Below are 11,745 nucleotides of genomic sequence, written 5' to 3' on the forward strand. Positions count from 1 at the left end.
CCCATCCAAGATTTACGTTAGCACTAAACTGAAGTGAGAGGGGTGGAATCAGTCCAAGGTGGAGACTGAATATTGACCTGTCAGACTAGGCTACGTGGAAAGCCAAAGTCTATATCTCTCTAACCACTCTTTTTTTAAAAAAAAGAGAAATAGTGAACATGTTGTGGTTATTGTCTATATTTCAAAGCATTGTTTAGGTAAGTCCTTAAGAATTCTGATGTCGGTCATAGCACTCTGCATTTGTAAAGCACTGTATGAATCTTCACTAACTAGCAGTTTCCTCCTGGTGACGCTAGTCCATTCTGACTTTCCCCCTCTCTTTGGGGCTTTAGGTGTCTTTCTCCGTTGGAATAGGTCCTCCAAGTTTCTGGACGAAGCCTATGAAGAAATGAACAACATCATAGAGTACAACAAGGAACTTCAGGCAAAAGTCAATGCACTGAGGAGGCAGTTAGCAGAACTGGAAACAGATGACGGGATGCAGGAAAGCTCCTGAGATCTTGCAAGGCTTTGGACACCAGGTCTTTCCTTTCAACTCACCTTTACACTAAAGACTAAACAGAGAATGTGCATGTGTTGCAGAACCCTCTGGTGCAATTGCTCCTCAACCCTTCACTGCTGAAACCCTCACTTTACACTATCTACATCTCTTCCGTTTGGGATGGGTCTCTTGTGTTTTCTGTTTACAGGGGAAGTGCACTGTTCAGCATGGTGTTCTCTCTTGACCGTTGCTGTCTTTAATAAATTGTGTACAGTTTCAGCATAAGCTTTGTCTCTTACCTCTGTCAAAGTTTGTACAGGCCAGGATAGGAGATGGATGCGTTATGTTTAAGTTGAGGACCTTTTTTGACCTCTAAACACTCATTTGTAAGAGTATTAAATATTTTTCCAAGTGGTCGGTGAAGGCATTTTTGTCTAAGGTGCCTTTTTTGAGATTAGTTAAGGCAGTGTTGTGTTCAGTGATGCTTATTTTTGGGTTGGTTCTGATGTTGCGTTTCATATATTCTGTGTTCCTTTTATCCAGAAAGGCAGTGTGAGGACGCAAAAGTGGTATAAACTGCCTCCAGTTTCTGGCAGTTTGATGAAACCTCCTGTACACTTGACAGATAAGCATGTAGTGTTTGAATTAAGGAACCGGAATTGGCTTGGTGGGACTACTTGAAACAGAAACGGGGTGAGAATTTTGTATGCAGTATAGAAGTCGTAAGGATTGTTCTGCCAGGCTCTCTGCATTGTCTCTGTGTGTCATGGGCAAGTATCTCCAAAGGGATAACAACTATTCATATCCCACCTGGAAAACAAACAGGGCAAATAGCTAGCAGAGGCATTCATTTGTTCGTGATTAAACTAGTAACTATAGCACATGGCCCTCTTTGAAAGTTCTGATTGCACTGGCCTTTTTTAAAGGTTTGAACTGATTCATTGTGATGCTAAGGTGCAAAAATCCCCAGGCATCCTTTTAAAAACACCCACTTTGCTCCAGATGTATTTTTGTCTTGCATACTTCTGCTAGGCCTTTGGCAAAAATTGGAGTTGAATGTGGTCCAGCAACATCTTAGAAATGTGTTATCGATTACAATTTATAGCTGCTAAAAAACTGCTTGCAGTGTCCGATTCTCCATGTTAAAAATGTTTGATTACTGTGGCTACTTTCTGCATTTCTGTGGTTAGTCTGTGCTTTCATCAACATTTTTCACTTTTTCCACCTTTTTAAAGGGACAGTCAAGGCTAGGCCTTGAGTATTATTTAACTTACCTAGACAGTTCCACTTGATTCCACACAGCTTGGTGTTTGTCAGTAGGACAATTATTTTCCCCTAAGGGAAGTGGAGGGCAGTCTCTCCGACCCACAGGGATCCTTTCCTCCTCCTCCTCTCCCTGGCTAAGCACCTCTAGAAGAGAGTGATAAGTCAGGGAGGAGCCTAGTAACCTAGTATGTGGGCCCGGCTGACTGAAAACATTGTTGTTGGGATGTAGGAGACCAGCTGAGGATGCTCCTAGAATTCCCTCAAGTCATTCCCAAGAGGCATTGTCGTATATGGCGATCAGATGGGATGGATCTCAGGTCCAGCCCCTGGCAAAGGAGCAGCTGCAGGCTGCTTTATGCGCCATGTCATAGCCTTTACTACAGGAAGTAATATGTATTGCTCGCTGCAGGGCCCAGGAGCATCTGAGCATCAGCCGCAAGGAAGGCTGTTTTCTGTCCAATTGGTCCATGGGGACGGCAGTGGCAAGCGTTCGCCAGTTTGCTTATAGCACAACTTGACATCAATCTGGCTTTAAGGTGGCTTCCTTAACTGAGATCTGTAGCAAGCATAGTTTAATTATTCCCTGCTTTTTTGCTGCACTCATCCCCAAAACTCCCTGCCTGGACTGTTTAAAGCAAGTGCTGTCAAATGGGGCAACTAGACAAGTCCCTTAACAATGAAGGCTTAAGAACGTTTTGAGTGGACAGCGACCAGTCACATTAGTCTTAGCTGGAAAACAAGCCCCGAACGTGAACGTATAACTTCCGATTTTGTTTGGTTTTGTGACTTTAAGCCACAATTACCCCATCACTACTGTTGAGATGTACAGATGGAAAAATGTTCCTAGTAAGGTATAATGTGTTCCCTTTGGAGCTGGTACTGGAGGCTGTCTGGAATGGAGGCTTAAAATGATTGTGTGTGTTTTATTTTTTTTAAAAAGCTTATAAACTTCAAAACTGCCAAGTCCATAATTGATCATTACAAGAAATAAACCAAACACAACTACTGGCCAAGGCAAAAGAGTAGGAGATTTGAATTTAATCGGACAATGAGGCTGGGTGTTTGTTTTTGTTTTTAAAGTGTTCCACATTTGCCTAATTTTCTTCCCAGTGAAGACAACAGGCGTAGAATTAGACCAATGTGGCACATTCTAGGGTGCGCGCTTTGTGTTTAACTCAATATTTTACAGTATTTTTATTCTTAAAGTGAATTGACTGGTGTTTTAAAAACAAAAAAAACAAAAAAAACCCCAATCACTTGCATAATCGACATGTGAATGGTGAAGGCTTAAACTACTTTAAGAATGTAATCTGCAGAAAATCCTAGTTTCTAAATATGTTGTTCTTCATCAAGGATTTAAAATATTTTCTATATTACTTGACAGTGAGTGACCTTTAAATACCACTGTGCTGCCTTTTATTATAAAAATCCTTTTTCTAAAACATTCTGCTGTGGGCTGATCTAAATTTAGTCCCAAAATGATCTCATTTTATTGCAAACACTAGCATGGCTGCTTTTTATCTAACAGGGTAATGAAAGATAAAAATACATACTATTTTTGTTTTAAAGGTGCTTTTTTAAGTAAAATGGCTTTCCAGGTGGGGACATATGTTCGGATTCTCACGTTAAACATTTTTGAAATGTTTTTGAGGGAGTGGGAGGGCACCTTGGATCCTAAAACTTAAGACATGCAGGGCCCTGGTTTTTCCTGTAATGACTAGTGACCTCGAGTGCCTGTTGGTGACATGTAGAGGGGTTTTCAGAAGTTCTGAGACAGCCCTCAAAAGTCCAGACCCTTTCACATGTATCAAATATGGACCCCCCCAAAATCACTAGCTGCTCTTTAAAGCCCTGGCTCAGTTCACTGTACCTGCCCAGATACATTATTTTTAACAAATACTTTCAAAATTTTGTTACTATGGTTATCATGAGTCCGAAATATGTAATTACCAGCCATATTGGAATGGCTCAGAAGAGATTATTCAGCTCCATAATAGACTATCCATAAAACACATTTTTTAAAGGTTTTGTAACTTCCAAATGTAGCAATGATATATAAGACAGCAGGAAAGAGACTTTCTGGCCTCAGTGCATGGTGGTTCCAGTTTCTCGTGCAAACTGCATGCATCTTTTGGGTAGCCAGCTGTGACCGCTAACAAAAGGCAGAGAGAGCTCACGTGAGGCTGGCGTTTCCTCCTGACCTTGTGCTACTGAACTGCGTTCACCCCAGATGACATGAGTGTTTCCCTCTATTTAGTATTAGTTTGGATCACAACCACAATACTGTTGATAGCACTGATTGCTTTTATTATTCCCATTGTTTCAGCTGTTATATTTCCATTTTTGTTCACAGCAGGAAAAAAAAAAATCAAGGGAGGTGGATAATTATTTTTCTTCCAAATGGACACCTTCCCCATTCCCTTTAAATTGAGGAATTGGGTGGGATCATGCTCTGCACCTTGCAGGATTGCTGGATCAGGGTCCAGAGTTCTCCATACCTTGCAAGATCAAACCCCAACAGCATGTGTGTTCTTAGTGGTCTAATATCCCCTATATCAAATTCCCCTCTAGTAGTCATCTTCACCTCTCTATCACCTTCCAGGTGTTGGGTGGGGTGACCACAGATAATCCAGGCTGGGGTCCTCCGCTTCTTCTCCCACTTGTATCTTTATTCTGGGGCCACGAGGATTACTCCCATATTAAATGTTTACAATCAGCAACGTAGCACCCTTCCTTTGGGAGGGTGGCACAAGCTATGCCCGGTTACATACACCTGTGTTGCCCCATGAGAGACCTGAAGTGCTGCTTGGTGCAGATAGTCACTTGCCTTCAGGTTGGACCTGAGCTGTAAGCATTGTGTGATAATAACCAAGCTTGGTTCTTCAGCCTGGCAGGGCCTTGTGCTGTTTGTTGCCAAGACACCTGCTTCAATTTTCTTTTGTACATACATATATGTGTATATAGAGAGAGTTATAAATGTAATTAACAAGCTGGACCTAGTGCTCCTAAACCTCAAGGAAGTATAGAAACTTGATGGGGACACATGTTGCCGTTTACCAAAAATAGAATGAACTTGCACAGCATAGTGACCACAAAGGGAATATGTACTTTCAATAGACAGATATTTTGATTGTATTATTGATCTAACGTTTGAATGTGGCAATCTGTTAAAGTGCACTATTGTCCATGTTGCATACAATATAATTTGCACTGCATAGGATATCAACATCTGTAATGTATGCTTTTGTTAAAGCCCTGGAAAGTGCTATCATGTACAGGTTCCTGTACAGTGGAAAATGTCTATATATTAGAAATTCTACCTTTTTTGTAATTCTGTGATATTGAATAGCACTGTTTTGTTACGTACTATACGTGATGTATCCATTAACTAGTATGAGCTAAGTAGTAAGTGCGTTCTGTCCGAAAACCTGGAATCTCTAATCCGAGTTGGCTGCTGCATCAAACTTAATTTAAAATGAACTGTGTAACAGGAATTGTGTGTTATTATGTTAGATGTCTGCTGTTTGTGAACAGAATCCAAGCTGCCACTATGTAGAATATATCACAAAAGGCTAATGAATCTGAAGAAAATATATTGGCTGAAATTCTGTTCAGCTGTTTGAAAAACTAAGATACAAAATGGCTGTAAATTTTTGCTTTAGACTTGTTGAGAACATAGTGTAAACTGTCTGAATTAAAACCTTCCAGACTTGAAAAGAAATCCTCGCATTACAAAGCTTGGGTCTTTTCTTGTCAGCATTGTCGTCATAAATCGTGTGTGTGTGTAGGGAGACACCCCCCGCCCCCTATAACATGGTCTCTAACATTCCAGTCTGAGCGAATGTTGCTAAACTTTGTAGTGCAGTGTGGGGTTGGGGTTCAGATAAGGTAGTTCCATATTACAGGGCTACACAAAAAATAGAGTTAAATTATTTGAGGCATATAACAGGTTGCTGGCCTTTGGGCATATGCACGCATTTCAATGCCCTATTTCAAGGTTTGACCTTCTAGTAAAGGATGCTGGGAGTTGTATTCTCCACAGATTGATAAAGGGTCAGCTGAATATCATGTCTGCCAGCTGGAGACTACATAAAGGAGAGCTCCTAGCTCAGTCAGGGAAAGGTGAGGGTTGAGGTAAGAGACCTTGAGGGAAATTCCTCCCAGAGATGTGGCATGAGTCCCACGGGATAACCAGGTAAGGTGTCCGTCTCCCTTCCTATCTGGCGGAAAGTGGGAGGAAAAGCCTTTGTTACCCTGTATTTTGGGGTGGGATTGGGGTTGTGTGTCTTAACAATAAAAACCAGCCCTCAAGAAAAGGGACATGAACTGGATGGGGGTTGGGAGATTTATTCTACCTCCCCTGGCTGATGAGTTTGCCTGCTGGCTTATTGGGCAATTAGTGTGTCTCTCTCCATGTGGCAACGCTGATTAACCTGTTGGTATTTTGGGGGTGGACAGGGAATTAAATGTGGTGTTGCAAAGACAGTAAAATGTATCCTGCTGGGTATCCAAAAATATATACTGATGGGGACGTAAGGTTTGATTCTCTGTGTCTTTCACCTCGTGCTGTCATTTATACTAGAAAAACGTGGGTGTAGAATGCTGCTATTCAGATGTGGTAGCATTTTGTACCCACTTTTCACTGGTGTAAATGACTGCCCAAGGTCTAGGTCAATGGACAATCAGGTCTGTTGTCTAATTAACATAGTCACACAAATCCCCCTGAATGGCCTGATTGGTTCATGCTTGTTCTTCTGAGCAAATCTGCAAAATGCAATGAATTCGCTTTTCTAATCAAATGATCCAAGTGTGATACTTCAATTAACATTCCTAGAAGAAAATTAGGACTAATTTAACTTTTAAAATCATTGAGCGAGGGGTAGAAGGAGATCATGTTTCTCGGTTTGCCTAGCAATGTACCGTTTAAAAGCAAAGTCTGTTTAGATACTTCTGGTTTCTCCAGTGGACATAAAGCTGGTTTTCATTACCTGTTGTGAGGTTGCACCCAAAAGTCAGTGTCAGGATTGGGATTCCATTCAGCTTTGTACAAACACATATGAAAACACAATCCTTGCTCAAAGAGCATGCCATCTTAATGTTCAGATGCCAGTTCACTTGTTGAAGCCACAAATAGGAGGAGGAAAGATGAGTACCCACAGTAAAAGCACATGGTAACTCAGGTTAGCTGCATGCATACCTTGATGGTTCTCAACCATTTTCGTGTTTTTTGCTTTCTAAATATCAGCTATCCCTCAACCCAAAAATCATTAGTTGGCTCCCTTTTTAAAGTATCACAGCACAAGTGGGTTTTGAGGGAAACTGATGCAGAGAGGGTAATGGCTACCTTATGCATTGTTCAGTTAAAATGTACATAGTCCAATTTTTAGTGCCATTGTAGAGCTCTCTGCCTTGTCTTGTCAAGTTCCCCACAGTCTTGTCAGTTTCCCAAAGGAATGAAGCAAAACAGTGAGAACACAAAATGCTGAACATCACCAGGAAAGAGTCCAACTGAATAATAAGTCATAACAAAGGGCTGCATTCGGTTGCCATAAGTTCCCCACTGCTACCTAAATGTCAAGGCAGATTGGAGGTATTTGTTTTCAGAGCCGGAGATGTTGATCCTTTGTTCATGTTAAAAGGATGTTGTACATTGCTTATAACTGTATCTGATGATGATGGCTGCATGGAACAGTAGCCTTAGTAATGAACAGCACCTAAAGAGTCTAGATGGTGTTTGGTTACTTCTGAGGAAGTCATCACAGCCATGCTTCATGTTTTTTCAAAATTCGAACGAGTTCTGGGGTTGTCAGTAAATACCGGGAAAGAGCATTTGGATGCTGTGTTATGCCCACCAACTCCCCCGTCCCGGCATTGCCCTGTTTTCATGTTCTAGGGCTTCATCTGAACCAAGTGCACAGAAAGGAACTGGGGTGACCTTTTAACAAATTTTCCATTTCAAAATTCCTCCCATATATCCGGGTCAGACTTTTCTACACCTCTTATTTCAGCGAGGTACCAGGAAATCATCACAGTTTAGTTGTTTAAACCAAAAAATATTTCATGAAGTTTAGTGCTGCAAGGTGCAAATTCCAATTAGCCATCCTGACCGAATAAAGTGCAGCAAAGACTCAACCATCTTCATGTATCGCCGCACCATCCCAGACGTTGGCTTTGTCGTCAATTCAACCTCATCGATTTGCTTGCTCCGTTCTGTGATATTCCCTCTCTCCATCATGCGCAATAGGTCGTTGAGAGCAGAATGTACACTAGATGTGTGGAACTGGCCTTGCAAGTTCTGTACTTTTTGAGAAATGACTTCAAATATCAGTCACAAGGTCTGCAGGAGTAAAAGCAGTATTTGCTTCTGTTGCTTTCACCTTTTGGTGCAACACATTATGTGCATTCTTGGTGTAGCATGCGATGTTACAAGCCATGTCGTGTGTGCATGTCCTCTGGATCAATGCACTCACTTAGCAAAAACACTGCATGGAAAGTAAAGTGAAGAGTGACTGCTTCATACAGTTTCTTGCCTGTCTCATGTGTTGAAACTGCTTTTTGAATGGCTTCTGGCTTCCTGCAGAAGAAACAAGTGTTCTTGAACCATATGCCATGGGACCGTGTATAAGGCAATTCTCACTCACAGTTGGCACTTGTCCTGACATCTTCAACTTTTTCCTGATGCTTGATGTACTTCCTTGCATACCTTGCCAAATTCATTTTATGGATGCACTTGGAGCATGTAAGGTGCCTCTGAGCGTTGTGTTTAACTAGGTCCTATGTGGTGGCATTCTCCAGAGATTCAGCTACTAGTTGGCACTCTGTCTCCCCATTGTCCAACGGGGGTTGGACTACATGACCTTCTGGGGTCCCTTCCAACCCTGATATTCTATGATTCTATGATGCCTAAAAATGATCAGGCCTGAAGTAAAAACAAGGATTTTGCAATGAATTACTTTGGGATTGTAATTAAAGATGTTATATAATGTATGTTCTGCAACTGTGTGCATACTATTTGCAGATGGATTCCAGTCGTTTCTGGCTACATGCTGACCTATTAACCCGGGCCTCATTATTACTCTTTTGGCATAATAAAGCTGATAATCAGTACCACTGAACCACTTTTATTTTTATTGGGGTTGGGGGGGGACGCGGTGGCTGTTGATAGCAAATCAGCTTGAAGACTCCTTCCATTTATAGGAACCTGTAGCATTAAAAAGAATGAATCCGGTATCACGTTCTGAGCACTAACTGATAACACAGTCCTGTCAGTTGAGAACCACAACTGAACTTTGTGAGAGCTGCAGGTTTGACACGCTTGTGGTAACGTATAATTTCTAGGCTTCTTGTGTTTGGTACATTTGTGTTTGTGGGAGAAAGGGCTTTTGAATGATCCATTTCCAATGATGTATTACCCAATTTCCACCAATCGGAGGAGCTGGAATGAAGAGCCGGAGGGGCAGCGTGTGTCCCATGCCCGCACCACAGAGCATGACACCATTGAAATTCTGAGACTGTAGATTTTTACTAATCAAATGACACCTCCCTTCCCTTTTTAACATTAACTTTCCCACAGAATTACACATGCTCCCAGACTAATAAAGAAGTAGTACATGTTACAATAAACCATTCAAAAGGAAGTGGGCAAGTAACACCTCTAGTTATGGGACAAAGGAGGGTTGATGGGTTACAGATTGTTATGCATTTAAGCTCCCAGGCCTTTTAATCCTATAGCAGAGTATTGGTGCCAGCTATACGATTACCTTTCCGAACTCTTGTATTTTCTCATCTCGCTTTGCATCTCTTGCCAAACATCTGTCATTTTTTTCTCCCTTATCCTATTGAGGTTGGAATAATTCATTTTATTTACTAGGTGTTGATTCTCTGCTCAAACCAATGTAAATCCGAAGTAATTCCATTACAATCAGTAGAGTTACATCAGTGTAAAACTAGTCTAAGTTAAGAGGGGAGACACTCGTGATGCCTAGTTTCATGGCTCCCTAGCAGACACTATTTTGCCCCAAACAGTTATAGACACAGGAGCCCTTGCCCAAACAACATGCTTTATTAAATTAGTGTTTCTCAAAGCTGAGACGTGATCCCAGCTTCAGAAAGCTGGTGTCGAAAGTCAGGCAAATGATCCTGGGACAGATCCTCACATACACACGGTCAAGAAATCAAAAGCTTCTCCAAAGTAATAGTCTCGAAGGAGGGTTTTTAAAGACAGGGATGGTGTGTTTTCATCACTTACTGTTTGTATTATAGAATTGGGGCCCCTTATGCTGGGCACTCTACATACACATAGTAAGACACTCCCTTGAAAGGGATGGCTCCAAGATGGAAGCGTGTAACTGCTAATCCCTTTATAGGGGGAAATATTCTGCTGTAATATTTATTTACAAGTGGTTAATTCAGCTGTGCAGTAACTACTGAGTGCGTATGATGTGTTGGAACAAGAACTCCTCTTGGGGACAGAAAAATAATCTCTGATGAGATGGTGGGGCGGGACACTTCACACTCCTCCAGGCATATTTTCTAACTTGAAGCCGTTTTCCCTGGCTGGTAATTTCTTCAGAGTGTGAAAATAAAATTTTCTTTCCAAGAAAGTTTCTTTTATGGCATGAATGGGGAGATGATTCAGAAGGGCACGGCTGAAATGAAACCGATTAATGGAGAAAGTCGACAGTAAAACGAACCTCTCCCCATTTGTGGATAATTCTGTTTTGCAGCTTCCACTTTTAGTGGTGTGTTTGACATATAAAGGATTGATTTTTTTTTTTTGACTGCTCAGTATGCACACTTGTGCACCAAACCTAATGTGACTGCTTGATGTCAAAACAGTTTAAAATAACACATGCAGTTTACAAATATCCTTCAATAGGTGATTTCCCCCTCCCCACCTCCCCTCCTTTTCAAGATTAAATGAAAAGTTCCTCCTTGGCTTGGGAATTTTTCTTTCCTTTGCAATAGATGCTGTGGCTGCAATCCTAAACAGACAGGAATCTGCGTTCTCTGTACTATATTAGCAGCTTTTTAACAGTCAGTGCAGGAGGAAAATAGCAGCTTAGATGTACTTCTTGGTAATTAAAGGATTTTTGCTTGTTCAGTCCTGTAGGTTTGCCCTTGTATTTAAAAAATAAAGCATGGTCCTTGCCTTAAAGAGCTTAAGCTCTAAGGGTCTGATTCTACAATCCCTTATTCATCCGGGTGGTCCCACTGAATTTAACAAAGCTCCCTGCATGAGTAAAGACTTGCTTGAGTGAGTCGGTGTTTGCAGGATTGGACCCCAAGCTGGGAATGAGGTCACTTTCAACAATTGCATTTTTAAGGGGTGTTTGTAAGTCTAAACTCATATATATTTGAGAATGATCTGTGATCGGGGGCCCTGAATTTGCAGTGGGCTCTCAGATGGGAAGGATGGCCTTGTCATTAAGGTATTGGGCTAGGACCAAGAGATCTGAATTCAATAGCTGGTTCTGCCACCAACTTCCTGGGTGACCCTGAGCAAATTGCTTAACCTCCATGTGTCTCGATTCCCCATCATTAGATTGGGGATGATACATCCATTCTTCATTAAGCTGTGGGCCACAGATCAGTTACAGTTGGTACTTCAGCCTGATGGCAACTTGAGGGCAGAACCAAACCTGGCAGGCTGTCTCCAGAGTGGACCAGATCTGTGGACTGCAATACTCTAAGAAAAGAAATTCTCGGGTAAGCACAGATACTTTCCTATTCTTCCACCCTTTGTGTATCTCGTTCCTAGTTAGAATGTGAACTCTTTGAGGCAGGGACACTCTCGCACATTTTGTTTGTACAGTGCCTGGCGCAATGGGTCTCTCCATACGGGTGCCACCTCTAAGCACTCATGTAATACAAATAATAGTAGAGCTGTCTGCTTACTTGGAGCTGCCTAATCGATAAAGCATGCTAAACAAATGGGTCCCTACCCTGAAGATCTTGCAGTCTAAAGGCACAAGTGGGTACAATGTGGTACAAAGAAA

The 11,745-nt window shown here is 41.7% G+C and overlaps 1 protein-coding gene across 1 annotated transcript in view; it reads left to right on the top strand.

Annotated features, from left to right (window-relative positions):
- MTMR9 (myotubularin related protein 9) overlaps positions 1-8,854 on the top strand; it is a 34,054-nt gene extending 25,200 nt beyond the window's left edge. The window contains exon 10 of the mRNA XM_073335672.1: positions 333-8,854. Within this exon, the coding sequence (XP_073191773.1) occupies positions 333-496 (164 nt within the window). The 3' untranslated portion in view covers positions 497-8,854. The remainder of the gene's footprint in view (positions 1-332) is intronic.
- Positions 8,855-11,745: the final 2,891 nt, after the last annotated feature.

This window comes from Lepidochelys kempii, chromosome 3 (genome assembly GCF_965140265.1).
Source record: "Lepidochelys kempii isolate rLepKem1 chromosome 3, rLepKem1.hap2, whole genome shotgun sequence".
In the NCBI taxonomy this organism is placed as follows: Eukaryota; Metazoa; Chordata; order Testudines; family Cheloniidae; genus Lepidochelys; species Lepidochelys kempii.